Source organism: Monodelphis domestica, chromosome 5, assembly GCF_027887165.1.
Source record: "Monodelphis domestica isolate mMonDom1 chromosome 5, mMonDom1.pri, whole genome shotgun sequence".
Classification (NCBI taxonomy): Eukaryota; Metazoa; Chordata; class Mammalia; order Didelphimorphia; family Didelphidae; genus Monodelphis; species Monodelphis domestica.
In genome coordinates, this window is record NC_077231.1 from 97996971 (window position 1) to 98017955 (window position 20985).

General features: G+C 46.0%; 1 protein-coding gene across 1 annotated transcript in view; it reads left to right on the forward strand.

Annotated features, from left to right (window-relative positions):
- TOM1 (target of myb1 membrane trafficking protein) overlaps positions 1-20985 on the forward strand; it is a 48627-nt gene that overhangs the window by 9034 nt on the left and 18608 nt on the right. Inside the window, 6 exon segments of the mRNA XM_007503382.3 lie at positions 16619-16703; positions 18138-18216; positions 18882-19031; positions 19932-20019; positions 20022-20065; positions 20212-20358. Coding sequence (XP_007503444.2) covers positions 16619-16703; positions 18138-18216; positions 18882-19031; positions 19932-20019; positions 20022-20065; positions 20212-20358 — 593 coding nt within the window.

Below are 20985 nucleotides of genomic sequence, written 5' to 3' on the forward strand. Positions count from 1 at the left end.
TGGTTGACTTCAGAAAAATTGGAGGAAACACCACACCCTCACCTGCCCCTCACAGGAGGGGCAAAATAGAAGTCTTCTAAGTATTTGAAGGACCATCATTTAGGAATAAAGTTGATTCTTCATGGCCTCCAGGAGCAGGAATATGGGGTAGAAGTTAGAAAAACTTATAAGGTAGAACTTGCAGGAAAATTAATTTAAACTCTACGGAAGTGGGAATGAGCTGCACTAGAATAGGGAGTGGGTTTTCAACCCCTAGAGGTTCTCCAGTGGAAGGAGGTTGGATGAACTGCAGGCTAAGATGTTTATTCTTGAGGGAATTCCTATTTAGCTACAGGGTGAACCAAATGACTTCTGAGTCTTTCCCAGCAGACACATTCCCAATCACACTAGGAATGGAATACCTCGAAGAACTAGACAAAATAGTAACAATTCATTTGGAGGACCAGAAAGTCTTAAATGTAAAGAAAAACAATGACAAAGTAGGAATAAACTTCTTTTTTTTTTTTTGAACCCCTTAACTTCTGTATTAGCATCAATGCCATGTATTTGTTCTGAGGCAGAAGAGTGTTAAGGGATAGGCATTGGGGGTTAAGTGACTTGATCAGGGTCACAGCTAGGAAGTACCTAAGGTCATATTTGAATCTAAGACTCTGGGCCTGGCTCCAATACACTAAGCCCCCCAGTGGCTCCCTAGGAATAAACTTTGATCTCACTTCTGGTCCCTATATTATAAATCAGTAACTACAAGCAGATCACTGGAACAGACCAACCCAAAAAGTGTCAGAAACAAGCACACTCAAAAACTTGGTGCTGGCTAATTCTCCCTCCCCCCTCCAAAAAAAATTGCCTGGAGAACCTCTTACTTAATATGAATTCCCTGGAAAACAAAAGCAATCTGGCAAAAATTAGCTTTAGGCAAGCACCCTAGACCACAACCACATCAAACAACCTAGTTAGAAAAAGTCATCTAAAACGGGACAGAAGAAACTCAGACCAGGTACCCTTCACAGCTTCGAGGAGGGGGCTGTTTGGAATTTTTGTAAAAACTGAGGGGAATAGGCCATCCAAGGTCTGGTCATGAAAGAGCCAGGCCAGGTCTACTCCTGACTAGCTGTATGACCTTAGGCAAGTCATTTAACCTCTCCATGTCTCAGCCCAGTATCAAAATATATTGAATTTCTGCCCTACTCATCTGAGAGTATCACAGAACCAGAGAGAATAATGGCTGTGAAAAGGCCTGTGGGACTGTTATCAGCCCAAATCAGCCACATGATAGGTATTCAGTGAAAGTTTGTTGAATGAAATAAGACAGTTCTAGAACTGGAGCCTGGACAGGGAGGAGAAAATGGGACAAGGCTGAAAGGCAGGAGTGATAGGGCTGTAAGCAGAGAATGTCTTAAGTGCCATGGAGCCCTAGAGAACTGTTCTGATATAGAGGCAGAGAGGCCAAAATGCAAAAGAGAGAAGGACATGGAAATGAAGGTATAAAGTCCGGACCCCAGGAAGCTTTATAAAAACTGCTATTAAGTGGAATATTTGAGTGGAGGGAGATCCTTCAGGATAGCAGAAACAGGGCAGTTCTTAGAGTGAGGAACTTCCTGGTTTTGAGGGTTCTTCCACTTCTCACTAGCAGATTATGGACAAATCGCCTCAAATCCCTGGGTTTTCTTTTTCTGATGGGGTTGTTGGCCCTTGCACTACCAGGGGCATTGTTTAATTTACTATTTCTTTTTGGCTTTCATGTTTAAAAAACTTTGAATTTGAAATTCTCTCCCTCCCTCCAGCTCTCCTCTCCCCAACTCTGAGAAGGTAAGCAATATCATCTCATGCTTAACATGTGGAATCATGCAGCACATTTTTGGGTGTCATTTATTTATTTGGGGCCTTCATTTTATGAAATCTCGAGTATTGTAAGGAATGCTCCAGTGGATCTGAGCGCTTCCATATTACTAGTCCCTCCAGCCATATAGTTTCACCCCATCCCTGCCTGCCCATTCTGTGCCATTTTTGCCCAAGTCTTACCATAAATTGGGGGGGGGGGATGTCACAGGGGAAAGTGTCCAATGTACTAGAGGCTTTCTTTCCTTTCTCCTGATATGACACTCTGAGGAAAGTGCTTTATAATCTTTAATGTGCCATTTTAAAAAGTGGTGGTAGCTTTTATTATGAATATAATAGGACCCTCTTAACCATGATTTTGCTTTCCATGGTTTCAGTTATCCACGGTCAGCTGGAGGCACCAGAGTCCCACCTGCTACAGCAGTCTGCCCCCTGTTCAAACCTGCTTCCATTTTCACTTTTTTAGTGGGGTTAGGAAGTCATGGAGTACCAACCTGAGTGGTTTCAGCCACCCGAGGTAGGTTTTAGAAGGATATTATCTTCCTTGTGGCCTTCAATTGTGCCAGACCAATCAGATGTTCTCATAGTTTCAGGGCCCTTCCAAATAAGAGCTGCCCCAGAATCTCTTCCAAGGGGTTTAGCATATACCAGTACTATTAGGACATTCTCCTTCAATGGAAACCAAACCCACAAATATCTCATCTATATCCAACAATTTGGACAGCCCTAGTGTTAGCCCTATTTTACAGATGAAGGAACTGAGGTTCAGAAAGGGGCTTTACACTGAAATCACATAGCTACTGAAAGTAAAAACTCAAAACTAGACTTGCAGGACTCTGTCCAATGGTCTTGTCTTCTTTTTGTTGGAAACCCTTACCTTCCCTCAGAATCAATATAGTGTATTTTTTTCCAAGGCAGAAGAGTGCTAAGAGCTAGGCAGCGGAGGTTAAGTGACTTGCTCAGGGTCACACACCGAGGAAGTAAGTGTCTGAGGCCCAGAACCTCCAATCTCTAGCCATTTATCTGTCCCCTCTTTTTTTCATTTTTAGATCCTTACCTTCTGTCTTAGAATTAATATCGAATCTAAGGCAGAAGAGCAGTAAAGACTAGGCAATCAGGGTTAAATGACTTGCCTAAAGTCACATAGCTAAAAAGTATCTGAAATCAAAGTTGAACCCAAATCCTCCCAACTCTAGGCCTAGTGCTCTGACCATGGGACTACCTGGTTTTCCCTTTCCAGTGGACTTTTCAAGATACAGTTGACAGAGAGCCCAACTTCCCTCTGTGTAAGGGCTGTTCCTGTATTTGAAACCTCACAGTGATCTTTTCTCCAGACAGAACAACCACAGTTTCCCCAGAGCTCATGTAATTCTGATGAGCCCAACCTGTGGTGGACTCTGTAGTTCTCCTATGTAACCTCCATGGTCCTCCTGTTCCAGGTTTGTTTCAGAAGCCAGAATTCAGCTGGTTGCCTTTGAACTGTTCACCACCTCCTGCTCTGAAGAGTGAGGCCTTTGTGTCCCAAAGACGAGAAGAAATTAGGCATGGGGAGCTGTAGTTGTCTTCTAGTTTTTGAAGATTTGTCCCAAGGAAAAGGGATTTATTGAGCTTGTTCTGCTTAGTGCCAGAGGGCAGACCCAGGGGCCAATGACTGACTGAAAGAGGCAAGTGAAATGTAGACATCAGGATGTCGACATTTCCTAAAATAACAACTATCCAAAAGTACCTCTGGAAGGTAGTGAGTTCCCCCTGGCTGGAGGTATCTAAGAAGAAGCTATACAGCCCCTGGAGGGGCTTCTGATTCTGATAGGAATTAAACTAAGTCACCAGCATTTATGTATAGCTAGGAACTACCCAGCAAGACAGGCCTTCAGATACAAAGCTGTATTGGAGGGTGGAGCAGGCAGAAAAGGGGGATGATCTCATTTGTTGAGTCCTGTGATTATAGTCTGTTGGTGACCCCAGGCTCTGCCAGTCCTTTCTGTGGCTTTAGACTCAGCATATCAACTGCCAGTGGAGAAGGGAGAATGAATCATGCCATTCCAGTGACAGCAGGGATGTAGGGGAGGGTCTGGCCTTCGGAATCACTGACTGGATAAAAGCTAACCTTGGGGATCAAGAGATGGGGCCCTGTGAGATCAGGAGATGGACTGAAGAAAGAGAGTACTTACTTAGAAAAGTGTCCCAGGAAGAGCCGGGGGGGGGGGGGGGGTTGAGAGGGTGAGAAGGTGTCCTGTCCCTGCCACTAACCATACTGAACTACCCAGTGTTAGAAGAAATCATGTATGGGACAGCTGGGTGGCTCAGTGGATTGAGAGTCAGGCCTAGATATGGGGAGGTCCTAGGTTCAAATTTGGCCTCAGATATTTTCCAGCTGTGTGACCCTGGGCAAGTCACTTGACCCCCATTGCCTAGCCCTTACCACTTTTCTGCCTTGGACCCAATACACAATACTGATTCTAAGATGGAAGGTGAGGAAGAAGGAGGAGAAGGAAGAGGAGGAAAAGAAGAAAAGGAAAAAGGAACCATGTGTTGGTTAAGTTCAGACTAAAGAGAGAAATTAATTTTCAAAAAATTAGGTTTTTCAAGTTTGAAAGGACTTCAGAAATTATTCTGGGTCCCTCCCTTCCCCCCCCAACTTTACAGAAGAAGAAACTGAGGGCTGAAAGGAACATGGCCAAAGCTGTGTAAAGAGGCAGCTTTGAAGTCAATCCTGGCCTTCCAATTTTCAGTCCTGCTTTCTTTCCTAATGCCATGTGCCTGACAGCTAGGCAGCTCAGTGGATAGAGCACTGGGCCTGGAGTCAGGAAGGCTGAGTTTAAATCCAGCCTCAGACCCTCACTAGTTATGTGACCTGGGCAAGTCCCTTCACCTCTGTTTGCCTTAATCCACTAGAGAAGGAAACAGCAAATCACTCTAGTATCTTTGCCAAGAAAACCCCACAGTATTGGCATGCAATGACCCTCAAGGCCAGAAAGCATCCAACTCGACTTAATAGCAATACACTACCTGATCCAAATCAGCTACAATCATTTGCCTTTGAAGCCTGAAATAACCAAAGAATTGTCATTGGGGGGTGATTAGCCCCAGGAGGTTCAATTGCTGCTGCTAAAAAATAACAACTCATATTGAAAGAGCCTCGGAGACATCTCATCTGATCTTCAGACTGAGGCTGTGAGATAGGAATGGATTATTGCCCCCACTTTACAGATGAGAAAACCGAGTCTCAATCTCAAGACTGTATGGTTTATCTGAGGTCATACAGCTAAAAAGAACCAGAGCTCAACCCCCCTCACCCTCACCCCCCAGTCTTTTTGACTCTTTGTCCAATGCCTGCCAAGATGGCCTCTTCCCTTTGAGCCTGAGCTGGTATGCACCCACGTTCACACAGGGCTTGGGTTTCATGCTGTGGGGTCAAGCTGTTTCTAAGGCTAATCCCTCTTGGGAATCTGGTCTTGGCATTTGCCTTGGGTTGGACTAATGATTAAATAGGCTTTGTTCTTCCCCAGTGGGGCAGAGAAAGGAGCAAATCCAGGATTTCCTCTGCCTTTCCTTGTGATAACTTCTTATCCAGAGGCCCTCATCATGCTGGAGCCCCCTGAATTGGCAGAGTTAACTCCTCGCCTCCTGAGCCCTGCCTTAAAGACAACCCCACTTGGCCATTCTCTTTCAGAAAAGGCTCTGCAGTTGAGTCAGCTCCTGGCTACCCATTTACCAGTGGCTATATGGGTGGTTAGCTAGATGGATGATCAGGATTTACTGTCGTCGTCGTTTGGGCGTTTTCAGTCATGTTCTATTCTTTGTGACCCCATTTGGGGTTTTCTCCGCAGAGATACTGGAGTGGTTTGCTATATCCTTCTCCAGCTCATTTTATAGAAGCAAAACAGGCAAACAAGGGTAGGTGACTTGCCCAAGGCCACACAGCAAGTAAGTGTCTGAGGCAAGATTTGAACTCTTGAAAATAAGTCTTTCTGATTCCAAGTTCAGTACTCAATCCACTGTGCCATTTAGCTGCCCCTGAGTATTTATTAAGCACCTTCTATGAACATAGCACTGAGGAGACGAGATAAAAGTAGACAAGGAGCTCATGTTTCCATCATATATGGGAGGTTTCAGCTGCCAGTCTGATGGCACCAATTTGAGGTTGTGGGGGAGGAAGGAGCACTTTTCTCTTCTTTGAAAGCATAATATGATCTTCTTTGTGGTTCCTCATTGGGGAAGGGTAGGGCAGGGTGGAGCTGCCAGTTTAGGGAGTGGCAGCCAGGCAACTAGGGCAACAGCTAAAAGTGAACATAGCTGTGACTCCCCAGAAATTAATCATTTGGAAACTATGTCCTAAGAAAGCACACGGGCTAAAGGAAAACCACTTGGAAGCCTTTTTTCAAGCCTGCCATTGTCCTAGAAAGGACCTAAGGCTTTTCTCAGCTTTGAAGTTTAAAAACAAGACAGTGTCCCTCCCGGATTAATGTGACCAGGCACTTCCCTTTAAAGATCAGAACCAAAGCCAGAAGGAACTGAGCCTCAGTTTCCTCATCTGTAAAAGAAAGATAATAACACTCAAATTGCCTCTCTCCCTGGACCACAGGAGATAAAGTTCTTTGTCAGTGCCAGAACATTGATTGTTGTGGACAATTATTCTGGGGTTTTGTGAAAAAAGAGGTGGGGCCCTGCTCTGGGAGGCTGCAGCCCAAAGTGCTCACTGGGCCTTCCCTTCAGGGGTGATGCCACTGTCTGGGTGGAGCATGTCCAGTTCAGGGAACCATTTTGATAAAGATGAGTTGGAGAGAATTTTTTTTAGACCCTTGCCTTCTGTCTTAGGAACAACTCCAAGACCAAAGGGCCAGGGCCAGGCAAAGGGGGTCAAGTGGTTCCACAGGGTCATTCAACTAGGAAATGTCTGAGGCCAGATTTGGTCTAGAGAATTTTAGGAAGAATGTTAATGAGTCCTAGAGATTTTTAATAATGGTGTTGATGAGTCCTAGAGGAAATCCAGAGATAACAATCATGGATCAACAGACCCAGAGATGGGAGGTCTTTGTGACCCTGGGCAAGTCACTTAACCCCCATTGCCTAGCCCTTACTGCTCTTCTGCCTGAAAACCAATACATAGTATTAATTCTGAGGTGAATTTAAAAAAAACAACTCTTCTTCTCTTTTTGTTCAAAAGACCAATCGATTCACCTGGAAAAGAGGCAATTTTGTGATCTCTTTTTAAATATTGCGTGGGAGGAGGATAGACCGACTTCTTACCGAGGCTAGAATTAGGACTAGTAGATGGAAGCTAGGCAGATTTGGGATTCAATATAAGGAAAAACTCAATATAAGGACCACCTAGACCTGAACATTACTCTCCAAGCCCCTTGCCTCCATTGAATGTGCTGCCTTAAGACAATCAACTTCCTATCACCTGCAAATTGTGTAATAGAGGCTGGGTAGCTTCTATCTATAGGACTAGGTTCATAGAATCATAGATCTAGATCTGAAAGGGATTTAGAGGCTATCTAGTCCAAACCCCTGATTTTTACAGATGAGGAAGGGGAGGCCTAGGGAAGCTAATGACTATTCCAAGGTCACACAGGAAGAACAACGTGTGTGTAATTCAAATCCAGATTTGTGTCAGAATCTGAACCCAGATTCTCTGGCTCCCTTATGAGTGTAGTCTATGGTGACCAAGAGAGTGTCCCTCATGAGCCCAGACAGGAATGGAACCCAGTGATGTGGGCACTTTGTGAAGGCCCTTTTCTAACCAACTTAAGTGACCTGTATTCAGGGCTTAACCGATATGAGCTCCCTACTAGACTTAACCAAGTCAGCTAACAATAATTATTTCTTTATCACTTAGGTTACAACCCCTTTCTTCCCCCCATAGGAACCCTGGGAAGTAGGGAATATGGGAATTCCTTTCCTCCTTTGTAAAATCGGGGTATCGGGGTTCAGAAAGATGAAGTGGCTTGGGGCAGTCCCATAACTAGTAAATATCAGCCAGCTGGGTGGCAGACTCCTAGAACTCAGGTCTGTGGACTCCCCTGTTTAGTCTCTCTGTGTCCTGTATCTGGAGACACTCCAAATAAGGAAGACAGGGAGAGCATGCCCATGCAGGAGAACATGCCTCTGCCCTCAGCCACATGGCTCCAGGCATGTACCCACGAGAAGGAATTGGAAGTGTGTAAGGACTGAGCCACCAGCTCTGGAAATCTGTCCCCAAATAGTGAAGGAGGGGCCTGGGAGCTGCCTTAGTATGGCTGTGCTCAGCACCTCCCCCATGACCCTGCTTCCCCCTATCCCAAAGCACTGTTAGGAATCATCGAGTCCAACCTGTCCTTTCTGACTCATTGTGTCTACCCTAAGCATATCCCAAAATTGGCCCCTGCAGAGGGTTCAACAGTGTGTTTTTTTTAATTATCACTAATTAATTTTTATTGAGCAACTTTAAGTTAGTTCTTAACCTGGAGTATGTGGACTCATTTGTTTTACTTTCATTTTTTCTATTATTGACGTTATTTGATGGTTTGTCCTTCAATGACTGGTTTCTTCTGTAGCCCTCCCAGCTCCAGGCCTGGCACTCTAGCCACTGAGCTACCTAGTTGCCCCATCATGTGTAGCTCTTAGTTCCTTATGGGTTTGAAGGTCATTCGTCTCTTGAGAACTGTCCCCAAATCCTCTGGGAATTTGAAATGAGGCCCCCAGCCTGCTAGCCTCACAGAGACCTTGTCATGTATGCTTCGTGGCCTTTTCTCCCTGGAATGCTACACTTGAACCTGTTCCTCAACTGGATTTGTCAAGAATTTCACCCATCCAGATTTTGCCCTTCCAAATGTCCTGGTAGAAGCAGCGAAAGTGGATTGGCAGGATCCTGAGACAGAAATAAGAGGATCTCTCAGTTTATTGGCCTGGCCTAGACCCAGAGTGCCTTAGCATCTGCCCAATTCAGAGAAAACATTAAGCCAGTGGCAGTCTGACTGATTCTTCCAAGGTCTTTGCTTTCTATCTTTGTGCCAGTCTCAGTGACTGTCTGGAGTTAATCATAATAACAGCTGACATTTATAGAATGCTTTAAGGTTGGCAAAGCCTTTTATGTCATCCTCACAACAGCCCTGGGAGCTAATGAATACTAGGCTGATGACCCCAGTTTATAGCTGAAGAAGATTCATTGATCACATGGCTAGTGAGTATTCAAAGAAAACTTCTTAGTGCCAAATTCGGGGTAACATTACCCAGCACAGTGTTTCGTTTATCCTGGGAACTATTATTGATAATTTTATGGTCTGATTTCTAATTAAAAATAGCTAACAGAGCTCCTTTTTCTTCCTTTTAAACCCTTTGTATACCCATCTTAGAATCAATACTGTGTATTGATTCCAAGGTAGAAGAGCATCGTGGGCTAGGCAATTTGGGTTAAGTGACTTGTCCAGGGTCACTCAATTAGGAAGTGTCTGAGGTGAGATTTGAATCCAGACCTGACTTACTAGCCCCTGAGACACCAAGCTGTCCAATATAGCTCTTTAAGATTAATAGAGCACTTTGTATATATTGTCACATTTGATCCTCCCAACTTGGTGAAATAGAACTTATTATCACCCCTTTTTACAGGTGAGGAAACTGGGGTCACCCAGTCAGGAAGTGTAGGAGGTACTGACTCAGCACTGTATCAATCTGCTTTGCCACCGCCAGTGGCGGGGCTCAGGCTGTCTCTTGCCCTTCCTCCCCTTGCTTTCTCTGGCTTTCTATATAAACACAGAGCAGCCAGCTGGGCAGATATTCAGGATGCCAGACTAGGAAGTCAAACCTTGATATGAATAAAAAGAGGGAGTGGTGCCCTGCAAGCTGTAAAAGTCTGCCATTCAGGTGTGCCACGTGCTGTGCTGAAGAGATGCTGCCAGAGAATAGAGCAGGAGGAAGCAGATGTTAGAGCTGATGCCCTGAGTCGCTGCTGCTTCTTCAGTGTGAACATGTCCGCTGCTTGCCACCTCCTTCCGGCCAGGCCCACACCCCCCTCCAGGGCCTCTTGCTTTCTGTCTCTTGCCTTTACTGCTTTCTTTCCTTTTCCTATCCCAATTTCCCCTCCTCTTTCCCTTTCTTTAGACTTGGCCTCTCCATGGATGTCCAACCCCTACACACACACACACACACACACACACACACACACACACACACACACACACACACACACACATACTCTCTCTCTCTCTCTCTCTCTCTCTCTCTCTCCCCCTCTCTACTCTCTCCCTCTCTCCCTTCCTCCCCTCTCTCTCTCTCTCTCTCTTTCTCTCTCTCTCTCTCTCTCTCTCTCTCTCTCTCTCTCTCTCTCCCCTCTCTCCCCTCTCTCCCCCTCCCCCTGTCTCTTTATTAGCAAGTACCTTATTGAGGTTCACATCCAGGTAACCTCACCTCCAAACACTCCCCTTTCTCCCTTTCTCCCTCTGCCCCACCAGAGGTCTAAAAGATCATAAGCTTACAGATATAGAACCAGAAAGAGTCTCAGAAACCATTTAGTATATCACCATCATTTTACAGGTGAAGAAACTGAGGTCAAGACAGGCTAGGTTACCCAGAGTCACTAAGACAAGTGCCAAGGAGATTGAACTCAGGGCCTCTGACTTCAGACCTAGTGCTTGAAATTTCCCCTGTACCTTAGAAACTATTTTTTCAAACCCTTACTTTCTGCCTTAGCAACAACTCTTAAAACAGAAGGGCAAGAGCTAGGCAAACAGGATTGAATAACTTGCTCAGGGTCACACAGCTCGGAAGTCTCTGAGTCAAGATTTGAACTCAGACCCTCTCAACTCCAATCCTGGCATTCTATCCACTGTGCCACCTCACTTCCCCTCTTAGAAACTATTTAGACCAACTCTGCCACTTTATAGATGAGGAAGCCAAGGATCCAACCAGTTAAGTGTCTTGCCCAAGGACCCCTGAAAAGTCAGCAGCTAAGTCTAGCTTCAAACTTGGGTTCTTTCCACTATCCCACACTGAGAGATTGTTGACTCCTGTTCTCAAGCACACCAGACTGGAGGTTCACATGACATTGGCTCAACCTCTCCCATGGGCCTGTGAGTGTTTATCACTGATGATGATAATTACCTATAAATAAACCCATGTTTCCCCCTCTGGGGGCTGTGCCTATCCCAAGCAACTATGGAGACTCCAGAAACCTTGATTTTGTTGCCCAACAAGAAAAGAAAGAGGAATGTGCAGATGTACTTTGTAAATTTCCAAGCATCTGTCTCTGAGTCTGAAAGTGAATCGGTCACACTTGAACACTCAGTAGTACCGAGTGCTAGTCATGATAGTCATGAGGGTATTAAATAGATCCGTCCCCCTTTGGCAACATTGGTTTCCATGATTCTGCCCATGTGACCTGGCAGTCTAGGGGAGGAAAGGGGAGAAGGGCTGGGGCCCCAGCTCCAGAAGTTCCTTTTCAACATGGAAGTACCTATTTTAATTTGGTGTTGGTTAAGTTTGGGATAAAAAAATAATTTTTAAAGGCCCTTATCAAAATAGTCTTTTCTTTTTTTTTTTTTAATAAAACCCTTACCCTCCATCTTGGAATCAAGACTGTATTGGTTCCCAGTTAAGTATTTGCCCAAGGTGGCACAACTAGGAAGTATCTGAGGCCAAATTTGAATCTAGGACCTTCATCTCTAGGCCTGACTCTCAATCCACTGAGACACCTAACTGTCCCCTTATCAATGTAGTCTTTACTTCTGCTAATATTTGGGTACAGGGCTATATAAACACAACCCCTAAACTATGTCATTTGGCACCCAAACAGAACAGGGGAAGGGGTATCTAAGGAGATGATTTCTTAGGTCCCTTCCACCTCAGAAGATCTGTGGATCCATGGAGCTTGGGTATTTTCTGACATGCCTTTCTCAAACAAGGTACTAAGACACAAAAGATTGGGTTAAGTGACTTCTGGATTTTGAATGGGAGGAAGACTCATTTCAGAGAGGTGCCTTCCCTTCCAGAACAGGCCTGTGTCCCTCTGGTCTCTGTTGCATGAGAGCTTCTGGTTTAGAATTGGGAATGATAGAGGTTATCTAGCTATCTCTCAACTCTCACAGGTCTGGTGGAACACCCAGAGGCCACTGAGTCTAAGCCATTAAATTAATTCAAATTACTAATATAATTATTAAACCAAAGAGAAGAAAAACCCTCCCTCAGTTTACAGAGGAGGAAACCAGGACCCTAAGAGTTCTCATGCCAGAACTGGTTCTCAAATTCAGGGCTTCTTGCTTATCAAGAGGTTTTTGACTCTTGATTGTCCACTATATGAAAGCAGTTAAGATCTCTCTCTTCTTGACTGGGTGTAAAGAGCAATTGATTTGAGAATCAGATGACCCACTTTCACATCGCAGTGCTGCCCATTAAACCATCATAGAGCCCTACATGAATGAATGAATGAATGAATGAGCCCATATTAAGTGCTTACTGTGCAATACAATTGACAAAAGTTAGATGGGCCCTCCCACAAGAAGCTTACATTCTAATGGAGGAGGCAGTACATATAACAGAATGGTGTTCAAGGAAAGGAGTAATATGATGTGGGCTTAGGGAGATACAGAGACAGTAAATTAATCCATAAGACAATTACCAGATTGGCAGGTTCTGTCCAGAAACAATGTTAATATTATTTTGATTGCTATTCCCAGAAGGGTAGGGAAGAGGGGACGGATCAAATGACTGAATGAGCTGTGAAGCATGGGCTGGTTTAGGGAGCAAGGTGAGTGTGTGCTTATTCACCAGAGACATTCAAACTCCAAGGCTCAGAGTTCCAAAGATGAGCGGATCAGTTTCCCCAGAGACCTTGGGTATTTTTCATCTGTCCAATGAGAAGGTTGTATACTGTGGCCCTAAGTTCCATGCTCTTGTGATCCCCCAACTCTGCTAGCTTAATACTCACAATGAACAATTTCCTCCTTATCTTTGAGGACAGATGGGAGAAGTGATTAGATGTCTTTTCCTGACTTCCTTAGCCTGGTCAGACTGCCTCAGAGGGTGCCTTGTCACTGGCCTCCATGGACTTACCTGGGCTTTTTAGACTGTTATAAGGTGAGAGAAGGCACAGTAGCATCTCCCCTGCACCCTGGAATTCTAGGGATTGGCTTTCCCTACTTTGGGAGGCAGACCTACCTAGTGACACCTAATGATATAGGGTGTAGGAGCTGAAAAGGACTCTGTGGGTCATCTAGTTCAACACCTCATTGGCTGACAGTTTCAAAGAACATAAGCCAAAGGGTCCAGGCCTGGGGAAAGTCATATGTTTTTGCCTGTTTGTCTTACATATCAGTCTCCTCTTCCCCAAAACACAAGCTCTACTATCCCCATAATGACTCCAAGGCTAGGCTGGCACCTCTCTGTCTCAGCCACCCAGCAGACTTCTAAAGGAGCCTTTTTTCCCTGCCAACGGGACTGAGGTCAGGCAGATTCTAGAGCCCAGACAGTGATAGCCAGTTCAGGGCCTATGAAAGCCACTCCACAATCTGAGCAACACCCAGACAAGCTGCCAGCCTAAACCAAGAGGCCCCAAATACCCCCCTTCCCCCCCCCCCACACACACACACACTGGAGCCAGCAGGAACCTGGGAACTTCTTCATCTCCTCTGGGGCTCAGTCTGGCAGAGGCTCTGTCACATCCTTTCTCAGAATCATGTTTTCTGATATGTAAGATCAAAGATGGGGGATTGATTACAAAGCAAACCCATTCTATTGAAATACACTGAACAAAGTATTAAAGTAACAAATTCCCAGACCCAGGTAAGAGCCCTGATCAGGTCTAATCCCCTCGTTTTATTTTCTTAGACTAATCACGTTCCAATAATGTGTCCCTCTGCCCTCCTCAACTTCTGCAGAACTTTCTTTTCTGACAAAAGGCAAACCCCAGTGACCCAGGGAGGGCCCTATCGGACAGGAATCCAGATGTACTTCGTATACTGAGAAGGGGAACCAGCATTGGCCCCTGGAAACTGGGGGAATGGTGGTGGTAGTGGTGGTGGTGGTGGTGGTGGTGGTGGTAGTAGTAGTAGTAGTGGTAGTGGTAGTGGTAGTGGTGGTAGTAGTAGTAGTAGTAGTAGTAGTAGTAGTAGTAGTAGTAGTAGTAGTAGTAGTAGTAGTAGAACAGCTAACATTGATATAGTATTCACCACAAACTGGGCACTGTGCTAAATGCTAAACAAATAATGTCTTATTTGGTCCTCACTACAACCCTGGAAGGGAAGTACTATTGTTATCCCCATTTTACAGTTAAAGAAACTGAGATAGAAGTGAAGTAACCTGCTCAAGGGAATCGTTTATGAGTGTCTGAGGCCAGATTCAAATGCAGATCTTTCTGGCTCCTGGCCTAGTGCTCTGTACAGTGGCACCCCCTAGCTACCTTGGGACTCTGCATTGAAAGAAGAAATGAGGAGGGTCCAAACTAGGGTAGAGACCGTGTGCACAGAAAAGAGGGTCCAGAGAAGGGTTTTTATGGAGGCAAAGTCAATGAGACTTGGCAACTGGATAATATGGAACCATTTATATAGAGTTGGGAAGGATCATAAAGGCCATCTTGGCTGCATCCTGCTCCCATTTTACAAATGAAGAAACTGAAGCCCAGGGAGGTCCAGTGACTTTTCCAGTTATAGCAATAGTAAGAAGCCACATCAGGATGTGAATCTAGGTCTCTTGACTCCATCCAAATCCAAACCTTTCTCCACGATACCGCATGCCTCCTCATAACACCAGATATAGGGGATATTTATCTGTCCCCAGGTGACATCTTCCTAGTAGAATGCAAGTTTCTTGAAGGCAGTGACTACTTTTTGTTCTTTTTTTGTCTGTGTCTATGTCAGTATCCCCAATGTGGGGAGCTCCATTGTGTCCCTCTCCTGAAACATGAGAGAGAAGAGTAGGTCAAGTGAATATAACATTTATTAACCTCCTGTTGTGTGCCAGGCACTGTCCTTGCTCACCGGGCAAACAACTTTTCAAGATGGATGGGAATCCCAGGCATTGAAGGGGACTGCAAAAAACTTCATACTGAAGGGGGCATTTTGATGGAAGACTTAGAGAAAGTCAGGACACAGCAAGTGATGAGGAAGGACATTTGTGGCATGGGGGCATAACCTATGAAAAAGCCTGGCAGAGGGAGATGGAGGATCAGCAAGAAAGCCAGTGTGCCTAGGTAGTAGAATGCTAAAAGGGTGAGGAGAATGGCAGGTGGGGCAGGATTTTGAACAGCAAATAGGAGGTAAAAAGGAAGAATTCATGGCGATTGATGTTTATTGAACCCAATGTATTCCTGCTTGTATGCAGTCTGAATTATTTATTTGCAGTAAGTAGTGCTCATTGCTCTGGACAGTGATCTATTCTGCAGGTAAAAAATTTAGGTATTAATTTTTATTTTAAAACTCTTACCTTACAACTTGGAATCAATACTAAACTAGCTAGGTGTACAGAGATGAGGCCACAACCCAGCCAATCACTTGCTTGTATTCTCTGTCATTAACCAAGTCTCAAAAATAAGCCCTTTTGGATTAATTACTTAAATATGTAGAGAACGAAGTAAAATTTATAAAAATAAAAGTCATTTTCCAGTTGATAAATGGTCAAAGGATATGAACTTGCAGTTTTCAAATGAAGAAATCAAAGGGGGCAGCTGGGTGGCTCAGTGGATTGAGAGTCAGGCCTAGAGACAGGAGGTCCTCAGTTCAAATCTGGCCTCAGACACTTCCCAGCTGTGTGACCCTAGGCAAGTCACTTAACCCCCATTGCATAGCCCTTACCACTCTTCTGCCTTGTAGCCAATACACAGTATTGACTCTTAAGACAGAAGGTAAGGGTTTAAAAAAAAAAGAAATCAAAGCTATCGATAATCACGAAAAAATGGTCTAAATCCCTTTTGATTAAAGAAATGCAAATTAAAACAACTCTGTGGTACCACCTCACACCTATTAGATTGGCCAATATAATAGAAAAGGAAAATGTTGGAGGGGATGTAGGAAAATTGGGATACTAATACAGTGTTGGTAGAGTTGCAATCTGATCCAGCTATTCTGGAAAGCAATTTGGAATGATGCTCTAAAACTGTGCATACCCTTTGACTCATCAATATCATTACTAAGTCTGTATCCCAAGAGATCAAAAGAGAGGAAGAGGGCCTATTGTACAAAAAAATCAATAGCAGCTCTTTTTCTGGTGGCAAAGAATTGGAAATTGAAGAGTTGTTCATCAATTGGGAAATGGCTGAACAAATTGTGGTATGCAATAGTGATGGAATACTATTGTGCTGTAAGGAATAATGAGCAGGATGATTTCAGAAAAATCTGCAGACTGAACTGATGCAAAGTGAAGTGAGCAGAACTAGAAGAACATTGCACACCGTAATAGCAATACTTTTCAATGAACAACTGTGAATGACCTAGTTATTCTCAGCAATTCAGTGATCCAAGACAATCCCAGAGACTCCTGATGAAAAATCCCACCTGTCCTCCAACAAAGAACTGCTAGAATCTGAATGCAGACTGAAACATACTATATTTCACTTACTTTCTTCTTTCTTTTTTCATTGAGATCTCTTCCACAAAATGACTAATATAAAAAAAAAATGTTTTACCTGATTGTAAAATGTGTATCAGATTGCCTTCTCAGGGAGGGGCAGAGGTAGGAAGGAGAGAATTTGGAACTCAAAACTTAAAAAAAAAGTTTTTAAAAATTGTTTTTATATGTAATATGGGGAAAATGTTAAATATATGTATACATATTTTTTAAATGGACCCTTTTGATTTTTGCTTTCCCTCAGAGAAAGCAACTGATGGATCCCTGCAGAATGAGGACTGGGCTCTCAACATGGAGATCTGTGACATCATTAATGAAACAGAAGAGGGGTAAGAGGTCTGGTACCCTGAACAATTTCAGGCCTGGCTGGGTTCCAGAATTCCCTTATTACTAAGAACCATAAAGTCTCCAGAGTCAGTCACACTTAGGAGAGCTGGACACTTCTGGAGAGGAGAAGGCCCTTCCCCTGGGGCCACAGCAGAGGGCACAGATGGACCAGCAGACTTAACATTGAAAACTCACCGTAGAAAAATTAGTCCTATCAGTAAGAATCCCTTGAGTGTCTATAGCAGGCCTTTCATCCATCCTCACTGATCCAAGCCCTCCTTACCTCCAGCCTTCAGTATCAACATCCCTTCCTGAATCCTCTCCTTTCCCTCCAGGCCATCTCTCACACCGCTCACTGGCGGCCAAGCTGACCTGCCCATCGCTCCTCCATATCATCCTCTCTGTGGCCTGCTCAAGGCCCAACTCCTTTGCCTGGAATTCAAGGTCTCAGTCATATCTGAAAGCACCTCATCTCTCCTCTTCTGACATCTTATTTTCATACATTAGGAACTTAAGCATAAACACTTCCACAGAACTTTGTACATGAAACTGGAAATCTCTCATATATAGCTTGGACTTTTAAAGTGTTGTACATACCAAAGTTACCCCAGGTTCACTGACTCAGTCTCCTTCAGAACTTCCATCTCATCTATCTTCTGTGTATTTTTATTTAAACTCTTTTATCTTCACATTTTAGAATCAATACTTTGTATCAGTTCCAAGGCAGAAGAACAGTAAAGGCTAGGCAATGGAGGTTATGTGACTTGCCCAGGTCACACAGCTAGTATCGGGACCTCTTGTCTCCAGGCCTAGCTCTCTGTACACTGAGCCACGTAGTACACCCAAATATCCTAATGTTTTTCTTCCTTTTTTTTTTCTTAATCTCTTACCTTAGAATCAATAGGGGGTGGGGAGAAAAGCCCTCCCTAAAAATAGCTTAATATAGTTGAGCAAAACCAATCCACATCCTGGCTTCATGGCTGAAAATGTATGTCTTACACCCTTGCCTCCTGCTCCAGCCTCATGTCCACACACTCAGATCACTTAACCTCTCTGGCTCACCTTCTTCATCAGCAAAAGGGGGTTGCGCTTGATGGCCTCTTCTAGCTTCAGAACTTAGAACTCATGATCTTCTCCAGGCCTCAGTTTCCTCATCTGCCAAATGGCCTCTAGGACCATCTCCAGATCTATGATCTGATACTCTTGTGACAGAGTTAAGCAGGCTACCAGCAAGTTGTATGTTCAGGGGCCCCAGCCCTGGTCCTGCTGCTTCCAGCTTCCCCTTCCTCACAAGGCTAATAGAAAGGAGTAAGTCAGAGAGTGTCCGGGTTCCCCAGGATTCCTCTTCTGTATTGGCAGCCAAGAAAGCTTCACAACCAAGGGTTCTCTTCTCAACCCATTCTCTGCTACAGCCTCACCCTCCTCATTTCCCACAGGCCCAAAGATGCAGTAAGAGCCCTGAAGAAGAGGATTGTGGGCAATAAGAACTTCCATGAGGTGATGCTGGCACTCACGGTGAGTGCCCGTCCCTTCCCACCCATCTTGTCCACATCCATGCCCATGTTCCCTCTCTGTCTCTGGTCAGAGGGAGGCAAGAAAGGAGAAAGGCCTGGGACCTGTGCTCCGAATGCTCCAGCCCTGGGTCCCCTTGGATCTGCAGCTTCCCCGAGAGGGCTCTGGAAACCAGAGACCAGAAGTCTTAGCCTATGTGAGAGCAAACACATTTGAGAGACATGGTTGGCCCCATCCACACTGGCTAACTGGCTCTGTCTGTGCAGTGTGTGGCTGGGGGGTGACTCTCAGGGACTCTGGGCCAGAGGAAGCTAGTTTTCCTCCGTGTTGTATCCAAAGGAAGGTACAAAGTCATAGGGAACATAGGGGAAACAGAGTGAGGGGGCATGGGCAGGGGAGGCAGGTTGAGCCTCACCTAATAGAGTTTTCTCTTCCCACCGCTGGAGTTTGAGGCTCTGGGGTTGTCATTTCTGTCCCACTTGGGTCAGCTCTGTCAAGGCTATGCTTAGAAAAGACTTGGGGGGGGGCTCCCTGATCTCTAACCAGACAGAGGCTGGGGGGTGGCCTTTCCCTGTGAAAGTGATCACCTACCTAAGGAGTGAGACCCTCTTTGCAGGGAGGGCCCTTCGCTACCTGGAATTCTCACCACTCCCCCTTGGACCCTTCAGGTCTTAGAAACCTGTGTTAAAAACTGTGGCCACCGCTTCCATGTCCTCGTGGCCAGCCAGGACTTCGTGGAGGGGGTCCTGGTGAGGACCATCTTGCCAAAGAACAACCCCCCCACCACCATCCACGACAAGGTTCTGACACTCATCCAGGTGAGGATGAGGGGATAGGGAAAGGCTACAGGAGGTCCAGGGAAGAACAGACGCTCCCAATGGGAAAAAAGGCCTCCAGAGAATGGAGAGTGGAGGCCAGAGGCTCTAAACCTGTACATTCTTAGGCCTGAGACTGGGAGACGGGACAAGGCCAGGATCCATAGCAATGCCATCTCTGCAAGAAAGTTCAGGAGACTAGGAGTCCTAGGAGTTGGAGACCTGGGTTCAAATCCTGCTGCTGACAGAAGAACTCTGGGCCAGTCATTTTGTTTCCCTTGGCCTCAGTTTCCTGTTTTGTAAAACAAGTGGGCTGGGCGCAGTGGCCTCTGAGCTCTACTCCAACTCCAGTTCACTGGGCTCCTGATCTCACCCTGCCCCTGGGGAGGGAGTCCCCGAGCCAGGCTCAAAGGTACAGGCTTCTCCCCAACTTCAGATAGAAGGGCCACATTCTGTGTCTGGACTGTTGGCCTCTTCAGCCTAGACGTCCTCATTGTCATCCTAGCTGGCCTTCCCATAAGCTCCTTAAGCTTACATAATTCCCATTTTGTCCTCACAACAACCCTGTGAGGTGCATGTGATCATTTTTCCTGTATCACAGATGAGGAGACTTGGGCCTACAGAGGGCAAAAGTGTGCTTCAGGGCACCAGAACTAGGGAGCAGTTGTGGGATTTGAACCCAGGCCCTGGGACCTTTCTACCAACACTCACTGCCCAGCACTGTGCTCTCAGGCAAGCCCACAACAGGCCTGGATTTCCTCGTCAGTAAAGTAGGAGGATTTGGAGCAGCCAGGGGGCCATGTAGCTGTAAGGCGCCCAGCCACTGTAGAAACGGGCGGAAGGCTGGGGGAGGGACGGCCAGCCTTGTGACTGACCGCTTCTGCCTTGTGTTCCCGTCGGCAGGCCTGGGCAGATGCCTTCCGAAGCTCGCCCGATCTGACGGGAGTTGTGGCTGTCTACGAAGATCTGAGGAGGAAGGGCCTGGAGTTTCCATGACAGACCTGGATATGCTGTCCCCCATCCACACGCCCCAGAGGGTAAGGAGGCTCCCCCTCAGCCAGGGCTGGCCCGGCTCCTTCCCTTATGTGGACCAAGCTGGGAAGACAGAGGAGAGCCGGGCCCACTGCCTCCTGCGACCTGGGCCGCCCCCGGCTCCTCTCTCTGACTCGGCTTTTGTCCCTAGTCTGTGTATGGCTCCGAGTCCCCACCAGGGCAGAATCCGGCACTAACCCAGTGCAGCCAGCGCACGAGCCCCCCGCAGCACAGCGAGCCCCTGCCAAACGTGCCGTCTGCCCCTGACGACGTGCCCGTGATGCCCACACCAGAGCAGGTAAGGAGCGGCCGGCTCTGGGGAGGGCCGTCTGGCACGGGGGCAATGATTTTCTATGGCAGAATCACCCTCAGCTGGTGGTGTCCCCCGACAGTCCCTCAGTTTCCCCCTCCTGAAAGAGTGAGCTGATAACATTCCGTCGTTCTGACCACGCGGAGCTTTCTGTGGCAGAGAACTTGCATTTCTCTGGCACAGAAGAGTCTAATTCTAAGTAATCCTAGGACACAAACTTGGTTCATTAGAAGCTGTTTCTTTGTGACTGGGTGCCAGACAGAGTCAGAGGTCCTGAGTTCAAGTCCTGCCTTTGACTCATGTCGCCTGTGAGACCCTGGGCTGATCCCTGAACCCACCAGTGCCCTGGGCAGCCCACTGAGACCAGAAGGTGCAGAGAAAAGGCCTTGGCAGGAGTTTCCTCAATCAGAAGTTCCCTGAACCAATGAAATCTCCGGTACAGACCAAAACAATCCAAGACCAGTGGTTAGTACAGCTGCGTGGCTGTGTGGCTCCGGTTCTGACCCTCTTACTCTGTGTCTCCGAGGCTACATCCTTAAAACAGGCAGGTGGGTCAGGACAGGCTTTGGATAATCATGTAGGCGTCTGAGAAATGGCACAGCCCAGCGGATAGAG